The sequence below is a fragment of the Carassius gibelio genome, chromosome A15 (genome assembly GCF_023724105.1).
Source record: "Carassius gibelio isolate Cgi1373 ecotype wild population from Czech Republic chromosome A15, carGib1.2-hapl.c, whole genome shotgun sequence".
Classification (NCBI taxonomy): Eukaryota; Metazoa; Chordata; class Actinopteri; order Cypriniformes; family Cyprinidae; genus Carassius; species Carassius gibelio.
This window is the reverse complement of record NC_068385.1, coordinates 1,977,459-1,999,733: the sequence shown is the minus strand read 5'-3', so window position 1 is coordinate 1,999,733 and position 22,275 is coordinate 1,977,459. Positions and strand designations below refer to the sequence as shown.

The window sequence follows — 22,275 nt, the reverse complement described above, 5'->3', positions numbered from 1 at the left end:
GTCACCAAAAAAATGCATGAAGAACATTTGGGAAAAACATGCTCCAAACGAAACATAATTCTGATTGAATGCAAAAACAGGCACCATTTGAGGAATTATAACACTATTAATTGAAATGTCAATAATAGCTAGATTACATACAGCAAGATACTTGGGGCTCTGTAAGCTGGAGTTCATTAGGACGACAGCCAGAAGAACAAGGTTACCCAGCAAGGTGATGATGTAGATGATCGCCAAGGCCAAAATGAGGTAGTTTTTGTTTTCCAAATTGCGGAAGGCAGTTAAATAAAAACCTCCATTGAAAGAATAAGTTCCATTGCTGAAAGCAACTGAAAAATTCATTTGAACTCTGGCAAATCTAAAAAAAAAATATATATATACGATTAATACTTTTTCAGCTTTTAAAAATTCGGTTTGAGAACAAAAGATTTTCTAAAATTAACATTGGAAAAAACTGAATAGGAAATGTGTGGATTGGCACTGAAGCAGCAGATTTTATTGTTTCTTTTCAGCCTCATATTATCTTCAATCATAAAACTAAACTAAATTAGACACAAGCACTGCAACAGAAAAACTAAATAAAACAAACAGTGGAAGTTCATTAACAACTGGCAATTAAACAATTACCAAAAATACCCACCAACTGCTCTGTAAATCTTGCTTTGGATTGAAATCCTGCAGTGTTACAGGAAAAATGGATTTATATAGGACTCTTAAACTAATGACCAGGGTCTAATGGGTTTAATTATCCACTGTTTACAAACAGAGAAATAATTACCTTGACTGAGGTCTTGTCATTTAGCAAAAATGTTTTTCTCATGAGTGTTTAATTACTGCAATTATCCATAAAGCTGTTCGTGTATGTAGGTATGAACAGAGGTTTTTGCACTTTTGGTCCACAGACACAAACAAGGTAAAAAAAAAAAAAAAAAGGTCTCATTATTATGATCGCTCATTAATCTGTATACTGTTGTAGAGCTCTATAAAAGCAAATCTAAATCATATATATCTATAGTGTATCTATAGAAAAGTAAAAAATAACGAGGGCATGGAAAAAAGTGACCTATAATATGTGACTTGATATGTGCTGAAATATGTACATTTTGTGTTATCTACTAATAATAACATCTCCACTAACAATGTCAGCAAACGGCAAAGCAATAAACCTATAACATAAACTATATGTATTCATGCTGTGATGTCACAATCCCATAAAATGGAAATATTGCAGAATATCCACGAGGATGTGAGGAATACAGTGGGTATAGAAAAGAATCAGCCCCCTTTTAAATATGTATTTACTCAGTGCAACTTATAACATCCAAATGAAAGATATAACTTAATAAAAAATAAAAAAATAGTAAAAAAGTAAAAGTAAAAAAGTTAAAAATATTACTTGTAAACTTAATTAGGTGTAGATAATCACATTATAAATGGCACAAAGCCATTTGACTTTCAGCTGTGGTCTTCTTCTTCTTCTTCTTCTTTTCTTTTTTTAGCTCAGCATGAAAGAGATTTTCTGGAGTTCTTAGCAATGCAGCTGAAGCAAAAAGTCTATTATAATTGGCAAGGCACTGTCAAAAAATCTCCAAGATAAAATTATGGGTATACACAAGTCAGAAGATATATAAAAAAAAAAAAAATTAAAAAAAGGCTTTATTAATGTCTATTATTAAGAAGTGGAAGGTATTTGGTACAACACAGACCCTTCATGGTCAGGACGTCACTGCATACTGGATGAAAGAGCCAGGAGGAAACTGACCAACAGGCCTAAAAGCAACTATGAAGCAGCTGCAGGAATTTATGACAAAGAGTGGTCTGTGGGCTCAACAAAATGATTGGTGGGTTTTTGTTAAATGTGAGCCAAATTCATCACAATTAAAAGAACCAAAAAGTTAAACTGCTTCAGTCTGTTTGCATTTAATTTAATACTTTAAAAGTTTCACAGTTTGAGTTGAATTACTGAAATAAATGAACTTTTCTACGACTTTCTAATTTATTGAGATACACCTCTATAGCAAATAAACAGTGATAATGTGAGACATGTTAAGGTGTCTGAATAAATTTTGGTTTGACTGTATATTTAGTTTTTCCAGTAAAGACTATGCAGTGCTATTTTAAATTTTATTATTCAGGTTCTGTACCTGGACACCTACAAACCTGAAAAAAAAACATAAAGATTGTGCTGCTGTATGTTTTTAAACCTTTGCATGGTTCAGCATCTGAGTCCATTTCCGATTAAATTTTTCTGTATCAATCTAGCTGGTATTTGTTAGAAGATGATCAGTTAAACCTTATGGTTCCTCGATCTCACTTTAAATGCAAAGGTGAGCGGGCTTTCTCTGTTGCATCTCCCAGGCTTTGGAATGTGTTGTTGGAAGTGCTTTATAAATAAAATTTAGTTGAGTTGAGAAATCTAACTGCAGTGAAAGAGTGTTTCTTGTGTTTCTCTGCCATCTAGTGGGAAAGCGTTGCATACACATAATACTTTAGTAAAATATGTACTGTAATAAACTGCTTTATATTTTGGTGAGTCTTATTATTTTCAAGTGTATCATTTATTGCGGTTTCTGTAATATTGTTGATAACTGGTGTTCTTTACTGCTAATTTTATTTGGAAACCCCTCCAAAAATGCAGACAATAAAAGTAATGAAAAAAAGTAAATGTATTATAGCATAAAAATCATATTTGATTACTGTATAGAAGTACTTTCAATGTGCTTGTCGTTGCTGTGTTTATCTCATTATAGTCAGTGTCTTAACTGTTTTCTAAGGACAGTGGGTTTTACAATGAATAGCTGAATAAAAAAAAACAAACAAATAAAAACCTCTTAATTACAAACGCAGACAGGTTTGAAACACATGAATATGCAAAAGAAGCTTTATGCTTGAGAAACACTGCCACCTCATCTGGTGGACTGTATGAATTCTGTGTAACGTATGGCTACAATGGTATCAATCAGGACAAACTAAACTTTTATTATCTGATATCTTTGCAAGTAACATGCCATGAATACAAAGCATAAATCGTACACAATGCAGTCACTCGGTCTTATATAAGTCCATAGGTTTTAAAATATAATATTATTTTATAAGTGCATTTTGCTAAACATGGATTATAATGTGAAATATTAAAGAAGATTTATCTCCTACTATGGGGGAATAGACAAAGATCTTGTTAACCATAGGCCTCATTTTTAATGATCTGTTGTGCCATTTCTGGCTTTCCCAGAAGCTTGACTATCTTGTCTCTGAGTTCATCAGTCTTTAAGCTGTAGATGATGGGGTTCAGCATTGGGGGAAGTGTAACTGAAACAGTCAGAACTGCAGCGTAAAGGTCAAAATTAAATTAAAATTAAATAAAATGTAATTGAATTAAATGCAGACTCCCTATACATACACAGGCATATAATAGAGGAGGACCAGCAGCAGGTGAGTGAGACAGGTATGGACGGCCTTCCAATGCTGTGATATGGATGCAATCCGTGATATAATAATAAATAATAAAAGTCAAAGGGCCTAGCAAAGCATTCAGTCTTAGCAGTAGCCAGTTGTCGGTCGTAAGAAGTGTCTGTACAAGCCAACTTATAGACCGGGCCATGTTCACAACAGCAGCTCTGTACCTCTCTGGAGCCACAGTAAGGGAGCCTGACTGCAAAAATGACAGGAAACATCTCCAGCAGAACAACCAGAGACCAAATCCCTGCTATTATGAGCAGCATCCTCAGGCTGGTGTTTATTGTAGAGTAACGCAGAGGCCAGCAAATCGCAATCAGACGGTCATAAGCCAAAAGAGCAAGAGAGAAGGATTCCATGTCACCAAAAAAATGCATGAAGAACATTTGGGAAAAACATGCTCCAAACGAAACATAATTTAAATACAAAAACAGGCACCATCTGAGGAATAATAACACTATTCATTGAAATGTCAAAAATGGCTAGATTACATACAGCAAGATAATTGGTGCTCTGTATGCTGGACTTCATTAGGACGACAGCCAGAAGAATAAGGTTACCCAGCAAGGTGATGAAGTAGATGATCGCCAAGGCCAAAATGAGGTAGTTTTTGTTTTCCAAAGTGCGGTCGGTTTCCAAAGGCAGTTAAATAAAACACCTTATTAAAAGAATTTGTTCCATTGCTGAAAGCAACTGAAAAAATAATTTGAACCCCAATAAAAAGTAGGATTATTGAACAAGTAAGAGGTTTCCAGCCATAAAAGATTCAGTTTCACGTTAAATAATAGGAAAAGACACTTTGAAAAGCCAATGACGTTCCTGGGCAGATTTAGGAACTGAACTAACACTGAAATCTTATAATATTTTTCCATCTCATTGGTATAAAATCAGTCTTACATTGTAATAGAAAAAAAGTGAAAAAAATATTAGAAGCCTTCATTGCAAATAGAAGTTAAGTGTACAAACAAATAAAATACCTACTGATTTCTCTTGAAATCTTGCTTTGGATTGAAACCGGGCCATGTGAAAGAAAAACAGATTTTTAAAGGACTTCCGAACTAATGACCAGGTTCTGATGGGTCTAATTAACCACTGTTGTGCAAACAAAAATATAATTATCTTGACTGAAGTCTTTTTATTTAACAAAAAAAGTTTTTCATTAGTATTTAATTAGTTTAATTATGTCCAAATAAAGCTTTTGTTGGTCCATACACCTTCGACTCACAGAGGCATACAAATTCAAAACAAAAATGTTTGCTCTGAGCAGAATTAGCAGTGTATGCAAAAGGCTATTGCCACCTGTAACATTCTTTTAATTTTCAGATATTTTAAGGAAATAATAATAAATGTTCTACATACTATATCTGCTTGAGTCCTTTGCAGATAATTTGACATTTTAAGGTTTGACATTTACATTGATTGATCATGCATATCCCTAGGAGACTCATTATCTTGTTTTGACAAACCTGTGATTCCCTGTAGAGACACCAGAAACAAACATGACTAATTTAAACTAAGTACATTAATTAAACTAATGACTACTTATGGTTGCTACAGTATACAAAAGGTTGGCATGCAAGACTAACAACTAATGGGTCTCCAGGTAATAAGATGAGCTCATGATGACAGTATTTTTACAGCCAATAATAGAAGAGTCTGTTGTGACATAACATATTGTTTGATGGAATATATTCTGACATGTTAGAGAAGCTCACCAACCTCTTGGAACAATGCATGCAAATGTCCCTAACAACAGTTTGAGCTGTGTGTATATACTGTATTGTGGACTAAAAGCCAAAATAACAATAATTAAATGTATATCTAATACTCATTCAATACATTTAACCATAATTTGACAATAATTTCAGTGCAATAATATATTTCTACACAGTACATTAGGCCTATATTGTAAAGCGGGTCAATATTACTGCTAATACTATAAAATGCTTTGGTACACTTACACCCACAATTCTGTTTATGATAAAAACATATGAAATGAAACTCAAATTCAAAATCCTCATGTAATAAATGTGCTTCATGCATATCCCTTAATTACATGTATAGGACTTGTATTATTTCACTGCTTTAAATGAATCCAAAATATTCACCCCGAATGATTACAATATGATTAAAACAAAACCATTAATGACAAGTTTTACAATCACAAGAACCAACCATGTTTTAAAGTTAAAAATTAATGTAGTTTTAATATGCTTTACAGATTGCCCTTAACGTGCTACACTCTCAGAGGAAAAAAAGTACAAATCTGCCATTCGGGTGCATGGTACCCTTTCAAAATATGTACACTTCTATGTTGTATTTTATATCTGTTTATATGTATTAGTACTTTAAAGTACTAATATGTACATTTAAGGTAGTAATATGTGTCATTAAGGGTTAAATAAGGTACAAAAATTTACCTTTTAATTTATACCTTAACTAGGGTATCGCATTAGTGAGAGACTGATTCTTTTTTCTGAGTGTGGACCATTTTGCTCTGTCAGTCATAACATAACTGCCTAAAGTGTCGGTTTGTATTTCCTCTGATAGTTACAAATATATTTAACATACTGTATCAATATGAATCTACAAGTCACTGCTTTAGAAATAAGTGTTCTTGTGGTGTTCTTGTGTTCTGAGCTGCTTGGTCCTGCTATAGTTTAGATTCCTTTATTCCCTGATCACCTGCATCTTGTGCTGTTTCTACATTTAGGATAAGATAAGGCCCTATTTTAAATTGCTCACTAAATGGTTTAAAGAGTAAGACATTCTTTGAAGAGCTAAAATATTTTCTGCAGAAAAATACAAATAAAATAAGTCCAGGGAACATAAAACGTGGAATGGTGGCTGAGTTAACAGCACTGTTGCATCATACCAAGAATGTCCCTTGTTTTAGTCAGGAGGCTATTCTGTGTGGAGTTTGCATGCCTATGGCCTGATATGTTGGTATAGGCATCCCTGTGACCCTACATAGGACAAGTGGTTTAGAGAATAGGTGGAGTGGTGAGTGGGGGGTGTGATATGATAAAATCTTAAGGCATCAATTAATCAATCAGTCAGTCAGATTGTCTTGTAGTTCTACATACATTTAAATAGGTTAACTAATTCTATATCCATAAATATATTGTGATAATAATTTCCTTAATTTGTTCACGTCTTACATAAAGATGCAATTTAGAAGTGAGTTAGCCTGTGAGTATTTAATTGTGGAGAACACTATCCATAATATCATACATGCTTTTACATTATGTTTAAATCCAGGGATAAAAAACATGGTTTTTATGAATAAATATTTTTGGTATACATGTGACCAAGCTTGTATTCATTATTAATCTTTAAAAAAAAAAGAAGGGTGCAATATTCTTTTATATCTTGCCACTGGAAACAATGCAAAAATTGGTTTAGGTTTCCATCTTGTGGTTATGATCTACAATAGCATACAGGCCTTCTTTAAATTTAAAGAAAATTAACTCCAGCAGAAAATTATATATCATAATATGTGACAGTCTGCTAAATTAGTATTCTGTGGTTCTAAAGTTAAGAAATCATATTAACCAAATACATTTTATGGTTTTCCCAAAATTAAAGTGTTAATTTCAGTGCAGGGGAAAGAGATAATCAATAATCAAATTACCAGTCAATAATTCGTCTAACAAGAACAGGTCTTTAATTTTACCAAATCAGGTTTTTATTAGATGAATCACATAGGTCAGAAAAATACAAATAAAAAACTGTTCACAATTCACAGACACTGAGAACAGTCAGTAGTCAACAGGAGAATAAAAAATATAAACTAGGCCTATAATACACTGTAAGAAAAAGAACTAGCAGCTCATTACCGGGACTTTTTTTTTTTTTTTTTTTTTTACACTAGAACAAAACACAACACATTCAAAATACAGGTTACAAAAGAAAAGTACACACATAAAAATTCCCTCACATTAATATTGTACTTACCATTTTGAATGTAGATACAACAGTGTGTGTGTGTGTGTGTGTGTGTGTGTGTGTGTGTGTGTGTGTGTGTGTGTGTGTGTGTGTGTGTGTGTGTGTGTGTGTGTGTGTGTGTGCGTGTGTGTGTTACAAAGAAAGTTTTGACAAAAACATTTGACAAGTCACATTAATGCGAACAGCTGATAAACTTTGCAAAGCAAATTGTGTAGAAACAATATTTAGCATGACACCACAGTGTTATTGGTTCATGATGTCAAAACTTTTTTTGTTGAAAAAATTTGATTCCTTTGACTCTGATTTCTTTAGTTCTCAATCCATATATAATAGGATTCATCGTTGGTGGTAATATCATAGCAACAACCGCAATGAATTTTCTTAAGTGAGGAGAAATATCTTTTATCCTGTATGAGATGATGGTGAAAAGACCCAAACACTCAAACAAGATAAAGACAACTAGATGTGTGCCACATGTCTGCAGAGCTTTACTCCTTGTGTCAGAGCTTTTGTTGTGGAAACAGGCTATGAGGATCCGTAGGTATGTGTACAAAATCAGACCCACTGTTAACACCTGACAGAGAGCTGTTATCAGAAGTCCGTAAATGTTATTAATGGTCATGTCTGCACAGACCAGTTGCAGGAGGGAAGGGTTGTCACAATATGGATGGGTAAGGTAAGACCTACAGCGAGGCAACCGCAGGAGGAGAACGAAAAGGATTCCAATCAGTGTCAAATTAGAAAGCCAAACCAACGAGATGATCTTTGTGAGGTGAACTTTGCTCATAATGGTAGTGTATCTCATTGGCTGGCAGATGGCGACATATCTGTCATATGCCATTGCAGTCAAGATGAAGACCGTTGATACGGCATACACATGTATGAAGAACGCCTGAGTGATACAGATGGAGAACGGAATGGTCTTGGTGTCAAACAGGAGCTCCCGCATGATGTGAGGGAACAGGCATGTAGAACCTATTATATCGTTAATGGGCAAATTTAACAGGAGAATATACATTGGTTCATGAAGACTCTTATTGGTTATGACAGTGAACAGGAGGAAGAAGTTGCAGAACAATATGATTATATAATTTACAGCAGCAAAGACAAACGCAACAATAGCCTGTTCAGGGGACAGATCGAAGCCCTGAAGAGACAGATCAGATGACACATTGTAGATGTTGCCAGCTGAAGACATGATATTGTTCTAAACAAAGTAGAAAAGAGCAAATAGAACATATAGCTCAATTAAGTATACTTTGTGTAATTGTGAAACATTTAAAATACTTACAACAATCCTTTGCTGCTCTACATAAGGTATGGTGATGGTTATTTGCTTTCAGCAACATGACGGTAATTTAATGTTTGATTGATTGACCAAGCAGTCATGCAGCAACCTGTCCTAACCTTTCCTAACTTGTGCCCACGCTTACATCTTGGGTCCTTTATGCTGTCTTTGAGTTATTAGTCTGTGTGGATTATAAATCTCACGAGGGGAAAATCCTTGATGATGATGTCATTGTCAAGATCAACAAATCATTTTTGTAATCAGTTCAGTCAATGGAAGAACAGAAATACAACATGAATTGTACGCTATCTTCTAGATAGCAAGAATAGTTGGAGATCTTTGATGTTGCTTTTACAGATGCATTAAGTAATTTAGTGCTAATTTAAATTAAGAAATGAATTGCCTGTACTCCAAATAGTTTTCTATAAAATAATAATAATAATAATACATTTAAAAAAAAATATTTTAATGGACCCTTTTCACATTTGGGGGGTTCTCAGAAATGGAGTTTGCATGCAAATGGCCTGTTATGTTGTTATAGGTGTCCCTGTGACTCTACATAGGACAAGTGGTTTAGAGAATGGATGGAGTGGTGAGTTGGGGGGTAGAGTGGTGAGTAGGGTGTGGGGGGTGTGATATGATAAAGTCTTAATCAATCAATCTGTCAGTCAGTCAGTCATTCGGTCTTGTAGTTCTATACATACATTTAAATAGGTTCATTGCAAAACTAATGTTGCATCCATAAATATATATTATAATTAAATTACTTTCTTCACATCTTACATAAAGATGTGATTTAGAAAAATTAAGAAAGGTATTAAGAAAAATAATAATAATAAAAAATGCCTTCGAGTATTTAATTGTGGAGAAAACTATACATGATATCATGCATGCTGTTACATTATGTTTAAATCTAGTGATTAAAAAATATAACATGGTTTCTATGAATAAATATTTTTTGGCATGGCCATGCACAGACATTTTGAGGGGCAGTGGCTCACACCAAAAAAAAGGGCACTAGGAGGGAGGGTGCTTGTTAATACAAATTATCCAGTTGCAATTAAAAGAGAAGATAGCATACTCTGTAGTAATTTAACACTTTATTGTAGATGTTTTGATAAGAATGTGCCTCATTCTCTGAGCCTGCTTCTACCTCATCTTCAACAGAAGTATGGGAGAGTGGGATAAGTTGACCGCCTGTTTCTTGGTTACTGTGCACTTTTACTGTCCTGTGACCTTGTATTTCGGAACCACCCATCATTTCTAAAATCATCTCTAGACTGTGAAAAGGAGAAACACATGGGGGGAACGGAAGGCACTAATTTACTTTAAAAGCTGTTTTTGGCTTGGCAAAGTAACATTTTAGCATTACAGATGTAATGGTTTTTACATCAAAGAAAATTTATCCAGGTCTAAAAATATTTATGATACATATAGCATAGGTGATTCAGCAACATATAAAACCATGCAAATCATTTAGCTAAATATTAGCCTGAACTGGCTCGGCTAGGTGTTCATCTTCAGTTCTCTCTTCACAGCAGTTCAGTCAGAGCTGTTTGAGTAAATTTATTACTCTGGGATATTGGTTTGTTTTAACTCATTTTGCTCATTTTGCAGGGAGTGTCAGCCACATTAAAGTTAATTTGGTGAACTGGTTCAAAAAGATCCGGTTACATCGAATGATTCGTTCGCGAACCAGAATCACAAACTGCTTTGTTTTGAACTCTCTCACAACAGACACGGAAGAGAAGACGATGAATAAATTCGTAGTTTTTGCTATTTTTGTACCAAAATGTATTTTCGATGCTTCAAAAAATTCTAACTGACCCTCTGATGTCACATTTGATGATGTTTTCCTTACCTTTCTGTACATGGACAGTATACCGTACACACAGTTTCAATGGAGGGACTGAGAGCTCTCAGACTAGATCTAAATTATCTTAAACTGTGTTCCAAAGATAAACGGAGGTCTTACGGGTTTGGAACGATATGAGGGTGAGTTATTAATAACATAATTATGATTTTTCGATCAACCACAACCCTTCAACTGTAATTTTGCATTATTGACACACTGTTTTCCTAATGAATGTTGTCCAGTTGCTTTGACGCAATGTATTTTGTTTAAAGCTCTATATAAATAAAGGTGACTTGACTTTCATTAGGATACTGTAGGTAGGATAGGACAGATACTTTCATTGTACTTCTGCATCATTTTAACTTATCTTGAGGACCACATTAGTAAAAAAGCGAAGAAAAGAAAAAAAGAAACCGAAACAAGACTATGAAAACGAACAAGGAATGGCTTGGTATCGCAGCTATCACTAGGAGTGGCATATGTGCAGAACAATACTCGGCCGTGTATGAGGAGAAGTCCAACTGATTATAAAGTGTGTTCTGTGATTGGTCTAAGGTGCATGGTGTGATTGTTATCAGGTGAATGTGATTGCAGCAATGGAGCATGGGAAATGTAGTCCAGGGTGTATTGTGTAGTGTGAGATTGTGTGTTGTGGATGATGACTTCTGGTGGTGAATTAACGGAAGTTCAGTGATCATGACATAGCCCTGGCCGCCACCTCCTCTAGAGTTTCAGTTGTGGTGTACGCAGCCCAAATGCAACATAAAACAATCTCCATCATGGGAAGCACTTCAGACTGGGAAATCAGTTCCTGCACAGGAGGGGTTGAGCGTGATGGTTTTGGGATACCAGCTGTTCTTACTGACAGCAGTGGTGGATCCTCCATGCTGAATGCCAGTCTGGGATACTAAAGAGCTGACCTCCAGGCTCTGGGTGCAACAGACAAGACGTGTTGAGTCTCTGGAAGATCAGCTGTGAAGTGATGAACCTCTAGAAGTTCAGCTGAGATGTAACGAGACTCTGGAAGATTGACAGTGACTAGACTTGACTCTGGAAGATCGACGGTGACTTGACGGGGTGTTGTTGTGTCCGTCATTTTGTGACGAGGCTCTGCTCGACTCCAGGGTAAAGCTAAAAGCAGCCAAAATGTATTAAATACAAACATCATCTTTTAAGGCAAGAACCAGGCATGGGTTTCATATATGTTAATAAAACATGTTTAATGAGACTGAATTTGTATTTAACATGATTACAATTTAATTAAAACATTAGAAATTTATAATTATATAATGTTTCCTTTTCACAGTTATTCAAACAGCAAATAAATTGCATAGCCTAGAGAGAGTGACATGATCACTAACTTTGATATATCGCGAGATTAAGCACTCTGTCCAAAACTATCTGTCCTTATAATCACTTAAGTGGTCTACACTGCAAAATGAATCTCTTACTTACATTGTACGTACATCTGCGATTTGTTGTTCATGACGAGAGAATTCGCTAAGGTTCGGTTTTTAGTCAGCGAACGCACGATTGGCCATTGCATTCCTAAACTAAACAGAATAGTGTGGGATTTGTTATAATGCGCAAAACTGTAAAAATGGCTAAAATGAAATACGGTGCAACATTAGCAGATCTTAATCTAATGCCGCAATCGACACTTAGGCTACGTTCACACTGCAGGGCTTAATGCTAAATTCCAATTTTTTAAAAAATTAGATTTTTTTTGCAAGGCCGTTCACATTTCCAATTAAAGGCGACCTTTTGTGATCTCCTGTGTGAACGTGAAATTGCCCAGAAGTGACCCGCATGCGCAGAAGAGTACTCAACGGTGAACGAGGTCACTCGTTGTCTGCGGAAGTAGCTAACGTTAAACATGGATGTCAACAACAGTGTAGTCAACAGCGGAGCTCTTTTTGCAATATTAAAGTTATTTTCCCAACGGAGCCAGCACAATTACAATCTTCTTGTTTTAAGAAGAAAATTAAAAAGGAGGAGAGCAAGGTTTTTGGCCAAGGTGTTTTGTGGAGCAGAGTGTTAGCAATGTCAGTACAGAGAAACGTGTGGGTGCGGAGTCGCAGCCAGGAGTGGTGGGATACTGATGTGAGTGGCTCTTCTCGTTCCCGCCTACTTCAACGCAGAATTATGACGTTTGTAGCGTATCAGTGAAGTGTCGGAATTGGGTCATTTCACCCTGCAGTGTGAACGTAGCCTTATTCAGCAATAGACTTAATTTATTTGTGCAGGAGTGTTTTTGTCCAATTTAAGGTTTCATTTTTGCCATAAGACCCCGTGGCCAGGGGGAAGCTAAGTCTTACACATGCTCTGCCTATGGCAGACCCTCACATCTAAGTGTAGATTGAAGAGGTGCCATCGCAGAAAATCTCATTATTTATCAAAATAATGTTCTGTAACTCAGAATAGTATGCAATGACTAAAAACTCTCTAATATGGTTATCCAGTGATCGTGGGCATTGCTTAGTGGCGAATAGTATTTTTGTATAGTGTCCATACCTGGCCAGTGTTCACCTGAACAGCTGCTGGATCCTTGTGTGGCCGAGTATTCTGTAACGAGACTGACGAGTCATGAGAGGTGCAGATCCAATTGTGAGCTTTTATTACACAGAGGGTCAAACACTGGCAAACAGGTCTATAGAGGGCAAGACAAAGAATATCCCTAAGGCAAGCATGGGCCTTCAATGAATGAACCATATCCAGAGGGCTAAACAAGAGGGGTGATCCAGAATACAGAGCAAGGGGTCAAAAAACAAGAAACAGGACAAGGCACGAAAAAGACTAAACTATGAAAACTATAAACTAAGATAAGACTTTGAAAACTAGAAGCTGAAACAAGACTATGAAAACTAGAAACCGAAACAAGACTATGAAAACAAACACAGAATGGCTTGGTATCACAACTATCGCTAGGATAGGGATATGTGCAGAACAATACTCGGCTGTATGAGGGGAAGTCCGATGCTTATAAAGCATGTCTGATGATTGTGCTGTGTGTGGTCTCAGGTGCATGGTGTGATTGCTATCAGGTGAATGTGATTGGTGCAGTGGAGCATGGCTTTTATTTAATTTATTTTAAAATGTAAATTTATTTTAACAAATATTTTTTTGTCTACAAATTGTGCCAACACCAGCTACTTTTGTGTTATTTATATTAGATCTGATCTGGTAAGATAATATGATTAAACATTCTAATTCTAAGAATGCATCTATCTGTTGATGCAATGACACTAGGAACTTCACTCCAAAGAGCAGCACAAAGATCAATGGGAAATGATCTTCCAGAGCAGGCGGGAAAAAAACGGGGCAGAGTCAGCAGATCTCTAGCCACCGGGCCATCCCCCGTGCATGGCCCTGTTTTTTGGTATACATTTGACCTAGCTTGTATTCATAACTCATATAAAAAAAACTTTTAAAGGTGCAATATTCTTTTATATATTGCTACTGGTAACATTGCAAAAATTGCTTTAGGTTTCCATTGTGTGGTTATGATCTACAATAGCATAAATTACTTCTTTAAATTTGAAGAAAATTAATGCCAGCAGAAAATTATGTCAGGATATGTGATAGTCTGCTAAATTAGTATTCTGTGGTTATGAAATCATACAAATCCGATTCCAAAAAAGTTGGGACACTGTACAAATTGTGAATAAAAACAAATGCAATGAGGATTAGGAATAAGAATGTTGTCCCATTCTTGTCTAATACAGGCTTCTAGTTGCTCAACTGTCTTAGGTATTCTTTTCACATCTTCCTCTTTATGATGCGCCAAATGTTTTCTATGGGTGAAAGATCTGGATTGCAGGCTGGCCATTTCAGTACCCGGATCTTTCTTCTACGCAGCCATGATGTTGTAATTGATGCAGTATGAGGTCTGGCATTGTGATGTTGGAAAATGTAAAGTATTTCCTGAAAGAGATGACGTCCGGATGGGAGCATATGTTATTCTAGAACTTGGATATACCTTTCAGCATTGATGGTGCCTTTCCAGATGTGTAAGCTGCCCATGCCACACGTACTCGTGCAACCCCATACCATCAGAAATGCAGGCTTCTGAACTAAGCGCTGATAACAACTTGGGTTGTCCTTGTCCTCTTTAGTCCGGATGACATGGCATCCTAGTTTTCCAAAAATAACTTCAAATTTTGATTCATTTGACCACAGAACAGTTTTCCACTTTGTCACACTTTAATTTAGACTTGGCTCATTTCTGGATCATGTTTAGATATGGCTTCTTTTTTTAAACTTCTTTTTCAAACTCTTTGCAATTTTTCTCTGAAAAACTCCTTTCTGATGTTGCTCCACTATTTTACGCCCCAGCATTGGGGGAATTGGTGATCCTCTGCCCATCTTGACTTCTGAGAGACACTGCTACTCTGAGAGGCTTTTTTTATACCCAAACATGTTGCGAATTCACCAAATAAGTTGCAAATTGGTCCTCCAGCTGTTCCTTATATGTACATTTAACTTTTCTGGCCTCTTATATTGTAGCTACCTGTCCCAACTTTTTTGGAATGTGTAGCTCTCATTAAATCCAAAATGAGCCAGTTTTTGGCATGACATTTCAAAATGTCTCACTTTGAACATTTGATATGTTATCTATATTCTATTGTGAATAAAATATAAGTTTATGAGATTTGTAAATTATTCCATTCCTTTTTTACTCACAATTTGTACAGTGTCCCAACATTTTTGGAATTGGGAATTTCAGTCAGAGCAGGGGAAAGAGATCATATTAAGTTGCTATAACATGAACAGGTCTTTATGGTTTTTATTAGATGAATCATATAGGTCAGCAAAATAAAAAATGCTAACATTAAAATTTCCAGACACTGATAAAAATGTCAGTAGTCAACAAGAGAATAAAAAATATAATATAGGCCTATAATATTACAATGTAAGAAAAAGAACTAGCAGCTCATTACCAGGACATTATCCATTAATTTTACAGACATTTTTTAAAACTCTAGAAAACATTCAAAATAAAGGTTACAAAAGAAAAGTGCATACAGAAAATTCCCTCAAATTAATACAGTACTATCTATTTCGAGTGTAGATACAACAACCCATAATAGATGTTTAGGATGCCTTTTAATAAAAACTCTGGACTGGCTTAGGTTAAGGAATAGAAAAATAAGCATACTCCTGTTACTACTTGAAACGGCTTATAAATTAAATGTTTGTGTGTGTGTGTGTGTGTGTGTGTGTGTGTGTGTGTGTGTGCGTGCGTGCGTGTGTGTGTTAGAGAGAGAAAGATCTGACAGAAAGACAGATTAATGTCACATTAATGCAGCTGATAAACTTTGCAAAGCAAATTGTGTAGAAACAATGTTAAGCATGACACTGCAGTGTTATGTGTTCATGACATGAAAACTTTTTTTCGCCTGAAAAAGTTTATTCCTTTGACTCTGATTTCTTTAGTTCTCAATCCATATATAATAGGATTCATCGTTGGTGGTAATATCATAGCACCAACCGCAATGAATTTTCGTAAGTGAGGAGAAATATCTTTTATCCTGTATGAGATGATGGTGAAAAGACCCAAACACTCAAACAAGATAAAGACAACTAGATGTGTGCCACATGTCTGCAGAGCTTTACTCCTTGTGTCAGAGCTTTTGTTGTGGAAACAGGCTATGAGGATCCGTAGGTATGTGTACAAAATCAGACCCACTGTTAACACCTGACAGAGAGCTGTTATCAGAAGTCCGTAAATGTTATTAATGGTCATGTCTGCACAGACCAGTTGCAGGAGGGAAGGGTTGTCACAATATGGATGGGTAAGGTAAGACCTACAGCGAGGCAACCGCAGGAGGAGAATGAAAAGGATTCCAATCAGTGTCAAATTAGAAAGCCAAACCAAAGAGATGATCTTTGTGAGGTGAACTTTGCTCATAATGGTAGTGTATCTCATTGGCTGGCAGATGGCGACATATCTGTCATATGCCATTGCAGTCAAGATGAAGACCGCTGATAATGCATACACATGTATGAAGAACGCCTGAGTGATACAGATGGAGAACGGAATGGTCTTGGTGTCAAACAGGAGCTCCCGCATGATGTGAGGGAACAGGCATGTAGAACCTATTAGATCATTAATGGACAAATTTAACAGGAGAATATACATTGGTTCATGAAGACCCCTATTGGTTATGACAGTGAACAGGAGGAAGAAGTTGCAGAACAATATGATTATATAATTTAGTGTGGCAAAGACAAATGCAACAATAGCCTGTTCAGGGGACAGATCGAAGCCTTGAAGAAACAGATGAGATGACACATTGAAGATGTTGCCAGCTGAAGACATGATATTGTTCTAAACAAAGCAGAAAATAGCAAATAGAACATATAGCTCATTTAAGTATACTATGTGTAATTGTGAAACATTTAAAATACTTACAACAATCCTTTGCTGCTCTACATAAGGTATGGTGATGGTTATTTGCTTTTGGCAACATGACGGTAATTTAATGTTTGATTGATTGACCAAGCAGTCATGCAGCAACCTGTCCTAACCTTTCCTAACTTGTGCCCACGCTTACATCTTGGGTCCTTTATGCTGTCTTTGAGTTATTAGTCTGTGTGGATTATAAATCTCACGAGGGGGAAATCCATGATGATGATGTCATTGTCAAGATCAACAAAATGTTTTTGTAATCAGTTCAGTCAATGGAAGAGCAACACTTCTGGTGAAATACAACATGAAAGGTATCACATCCATTTCAACTAGATAGCAAGAATAGTTGGATATATTTGATGTTGCTTTTACAGGTGCATTTCGAAGTTTGGTGCTAATTTAAATTAAGAATTATGAATTGCCTAATAGTTTTCCATTAAAAAATTGGGGATTTTAATGGACCCTTTTCCGATTTTTGGGGTTCTCAGAAATGGTAGACATCATCGTTTTGTAAACTTCTATAGGTGAATGGAAACTACAACAAATAAATAAAATTGCATTCCCATTTGTTCACCAAAAAAAAAATAATGCACAAAAGCATTTCTATGAGTTTGTAAAAGAAGAAAAATATTGAGAATGAGATACTGATTATGTTGGACAGAAGAAACAAAGATGTAAAATTTGCCATCACTCACTCAGCCATTGTATTAAAATCACTTAAACAGCAGAGTTAACTACAGTAGTTCCCTTTCAATATCAGTATCACAACATTGTGTCATGATGACAATATGGGTAAACACCTTTCTTTCCTAAAATATTGAAGCCTGATTAGCATAATGACATTGTATTGCAACATCCAATGGCATTTACGTGCATGAAGTAGAGACAGAAACACACAGCACTTGATGACATTTTCTCTGAATTTGAAAAATAATGTCATCCAACCTCTTCATTTCACCAACAAAGAGAAGTTATAAGAAAACTAATAAGAAATAAGTCACTGGAAGTAGCACGATGTAATAACAAACACGATAAATGCGGCCGTTTGCATGCTTTGTCAAATATCTAAATCCAAATGCATCAATGTTTTAATGTAAGTGATACATTGATCATAATCAAATAATTTTGCAGTTGCATTTACCATGTTTACTATGGTAGCTTTAATACCTAGCTTGCATAGTCTTTTGCATCGCTTATAAATGTTTCTGCCTTGTATAGTGATAATCCACATTGGGTCAAGTTATTTCAAACACTCCCTGCTTACTGAAAGTGAGTTTTAAGCTCAATTTATTTTAAAAAGTTTTTAATGTTGGTGTTATAGCTGTTATCTTTATGAAATAATCCGTGGCACTGATGCTTTCTGCATGCGGAGAAACTTCCCCTTTGTTCATGCCTCGTCGGTGCTTCCACTAGACCCAGCTGGCCTGCTTTGGCCCAAGGTTTTCGTCGGGCCAAAAAAAAACCTGGCCGTTGGCCAGTGTTGGGAAAGTTCACTTTCTACATGAACTAGTTCAAAGTTCAATTCACAAATTTTAAAATGAACTAGTTCAGTTCATAGTTCAAACTACAACATTTTGAACTAAGTTCACCAAGTTCACAGAATGAACTAGTTCATAGTTCTTTTTTTCCATATGTTGCTGCGAGCTATTATTTTTCTAAATTATTGCAACAGCCCATGCATGTAGAATCACAGACAGCAATTATTTTATCAGTTTTAACAATGAAGCTATGCGTCAGATTTCATCTACATATCCAATTTTGAATCCTTACCCAACCAGGGTTTACATTAGCATTGAGGGGACAGCATTTCCCCATTGTTGCTTTAATGCTTTGTCTGCCATTCTCGCCGACCTTGTCATAAACATCATATAATTCTTTTAAGTGATCATACGCCTTCTTGCTAAATGCTGCTGTCGCCTCGATGCTTTTTTTATTTTTATTTTTTGATGACGCGTTACACATGCGGCGGACGGCGGTGCGACCGGGTGCGACACTGGTGGCTGGTGTTGCCAGATTGGGAGTTTTTCCGCTACATATTAAGACCTATTTACGGTGTGTTTTAGCCGGGTTTTCGACTGGAAGGCTCTATAGAAATCTGGCACCCTATTGAACGAAGTTAACCTAAGAGAGCGTGCCGTTCACAGACACCAGAATGAACGAGTTGACAGCAACGTTCATCAGGCAATAATACAGCACGTTCAGTTCACGTTCGCCCAAAATATGAACGAGTTCATGAACTATCATTCAAAGAACGTGTTCAGGCACAACACTGCCGTTGGCCCAGAGGAAGCACCGACGAGGCACAATCAAGCACCGGAAGTGACAGTTTTGGTCAATTTTTATGTATCGCAAGATGGCTACAATCTTCCTTTTGAATTTGGCTTTAGGTTTTGAAAGTGCTCTCTTCCAAGACAGCTTTCAAAACACACTTTCTGCATCCCCTATTTTAAAGTGTAAACTACTCATCAGATGTAAATGTTTTACAATCCTGCCAGTTACAGGTTGTGTGTGTGTACACACTAGGGGGAAAGTACTACAAATGATGAGTAAAACATTTACAACTGATGAGTAGTTTACACTTCAGATTAGATGATGCAGAAAGCTTTGTAAATCATTTATTCATACATTTACACAGCAGGTTTTGAATACTTTGTAGTGTGTACTGCAATGTAAGGGCTGACTGGTGAAGGTGTAGACAGATGTCTTCTCTGACACATGGAGTATTTTTAGCATATTACTTAATCATTTGTGAACGTATAGTCATGTTTTGTAAATGATTAGTTAATCATCATCTAATCACTTGTAAATGATTTACAACTCATTCTACAAAACATAGATAAAAATATTAACATATCACTTATTAATCATTTATGAACACACAGTTATGTTTTGTAAATGATTAGGTTTCTTGATTTGTAGTATAGAAACTCTGACAACAAAAGTATAAAATTGTATAAAATACATAAAATAATTATATACCTCCCATCTTTTGAGTGAGAGTGTAACTTTACAGGTCGGCTGATCTGGATTTGTGGTTAAAGTTAACCTTTTCGACATGTTTCAGTGGTGTTGTTGCTCAATGCTCAGCAATGGCATGGATGCGATGTTGTCCAGTGGGTTGAAAAAAGGAGAGTGGGATGGTGGGCGATGCTCGGAGTAGTGACTGAAGGAATTGACTGTGTAGTTCTGACGTCAACTTTTTAGGGAAGTCTCAACGGTTTGTGAAAAATCACTGCTACTGTGGACTGATTGTTTTTAAATGTATATGTTAGTTAAATAGCCCATAGACATCAGTTATCATGACAAAATCCAGGAAATTTCAACTTTGAAGATATGGGACCTTTGAAGGAATAGTTCCCTCTGTCATAATCTCCTGTCACAATCTCTGTCACAATCCTCAATCACCAGTCCAGTCACCATAGAACTACATTTCCCATCATCCCTCCTTTCTGGTCTAAACTGGTATTTTCAGGAGGGATTGTGGTAACATAAATAGTCTTCATACTCTCATGGTAAAGCAACTCAAAAGTATGATTTCCCATGCAAAAAAGAGAATGACATTTGTTTTATTCAAGATTTGAATGTAATGTGCACATGATGCATAACGCCACCAATTCCCATGGTTAACCCAAAGTAAACAAAGACTTTTCCTCCCAGCGCGGTCCATCAGTATAAATCAGATGACTACAGTTGACCACAACACAATGCTTTCAGCTGCAGTGAAAGATGATCACTTAAGCTGGCTAAATATTTAATGTACTGTTTTTTTCTTAGCCATATAAGATTAGAAAGTTACAGTTATGAGATATTAAATTGGATGTAAATTTTAATATTTTTAAAAGGTAGCTACTTCAAAGTAATTTGGATCATTAATCTGCTAACATACTACAACATCTGTCTGATATATTCTGTAATGTTTTATTGTTTGTATTTGAAGGCTTTATGGAGGATTTAACATGCTATTGATAGTATTCTTGCTCTTCCCCTCAGGCTGTAAGAACAATGATTCTGGATATGCCACAATAAAAGGATGATGTATGTCTATTTTGGAAAGCAACAAAACTCTGAAAGTTCTAATGAGATTTAAATAATGTAAACAATCATTATTAGCTTGGCTATACTGGTTTTTATGCTTCAAGGTCATACATGCATTCATCATGTATCCAAATGGATCTGTCTTCTCAGTGATGCTGACTTTGCACTCTTTGGAACTGCCTCAGGCAAGCATTTACCCTGCATTCATAGCTGGAACAGCAACATACTTGACTATCTTACTCTGCAATCTTACAATTGTTGTCACCATTTGTGAAAACAGGAATCTTCATAAACCAATGTATATACTCTTGCTTAACCTGCCTATCAATGACACAATGGGTGCTACAAGCCTTTTTCCTCAACTGCTGCATAGTATATGGTCTCAGGACAGATCAATATCCTATCCTGCATGTTTGTTTCAAGGCTTTATTATACATCTGTATGGTGGTGCATCTCATCTCATTCTAACCGCTATGGCCTTTGACAGGTATATCGCTATCTGCTTCCCACTGCGATATGGAGCCATTATGACTCCTAGTAACTTAGTAAGAATCATAACTGTTATGTGGCTCATTAATTTTATTATAATATTTGTACTTTTCTGTCTTCTAATGCCATACAAGATTTGCCAGACATACATGGCAGAGCTTGTCTGCTATAACCCATCTTTAATGAAAATCATGTGTGAAGACACAACCGTGAACAACATCTATGGATTGTTCATTTTATGTTCATACCACTGTATTTCGCTTTCAGTTGTTGCATTCACATACATTCATATATTAATCACTTGTGTTACCAATAAGCAGACGGATGCAAAGATTAAGGCACTTCAGACATGTGGCACTCATTTAGTGGTCTTCCTGTTCTTGGAGTTCAACACTTTTTTCCCTCTTATTGCACATCGGTCTGAAAGTGTTCCAGCTCACCTACGCAGGGTGTTTTCTATATCTGCTCTCATATTTCCTCCAATTGTGAATCCACTTGTTTATGGGTTTAAAACCAAGGAAATAAGACAGAAAATTGTCAACTTTTTTACAAGAAAGAAAAACAGTGTGCAATAAACAATAAAATGAAGCTTATTTAAGAAATTACATAAAATTACTCTATAATTTCTCTATAATTATTTGTATCTCACATTTGATGAAATATATATATTACATATGTAATAGGTTTTTTTCATTTTTCACAAGTGCTTCGGATACAAGTTGTTGTTGACGGTTTCCATATATTATTCATTTTATTTTTTTCTAGTAACCTACAAGGAAGAAAAAGTGCAAA

General features: G+C 35.9%; 2 protein-coding genes and 1 pseudogene across 2 annotated transcripts; 1 reads left to right on the top strand and 2 right to left on the bottom strand.

Annotated features, from left to right (window-relative positions):
• Positions 1 to 3,178: 3,178 nt before the first annotated feature.
• Positions 3,179 to 11,643, bottom strand: LOC128028814 (olfactory receptor 1361-like; annotated as a pseudogene).
• A 4,278-nt stretch (positions 11,644 to 15,921) lies between these two features.
• On the bottom strand, positions 15,922 to 16,869 carry LOC128028607 (olfactory receptor 52B4-like). Its single transcript, XM_052615876.1, has one exon. The coding sequence runs from the start codon at positions 16,867 to 16,869 to the stop codon at positions 15,922 to 15,924; it is 948 nt and encodes a 315-aa protein (XP_052471836.1).
• Positions 16,870 to 21,116: 4,247 nt separating this feature from the next.
• On the top strand, positions 21,117 to 22,058 carry LOC128028619 (olfactory receptor 52J3-like). Its single transcript, XM_052615892.1, has one exon. It carries the CDS (start codon positions 21,117 to 21,119, stop codon positions 22,056 to 22,058), a length of 942 nt encoding a protein of 313 aa, XP_052471852.1.
• The last annotated feature ends 217 nt before the right edge of the window (positions 22,059 to 22,275 follow it).

Coding starts and splice junctions, on each gene's coding strand:
- LOC128028607 (XM_052615876.1), bottom strand. CDS start 16,869: ATGTCTTCAGCTGGCAACATCTTCAATGTGTCATCTCATCTGTTTCTT.
- LOC128028619 (XM_052615892.1), top strand. CDS start 21,117: ATGTATCCAAATGGATCTGTCTTCTCAGTGATGCTGACTTTGCACTCT.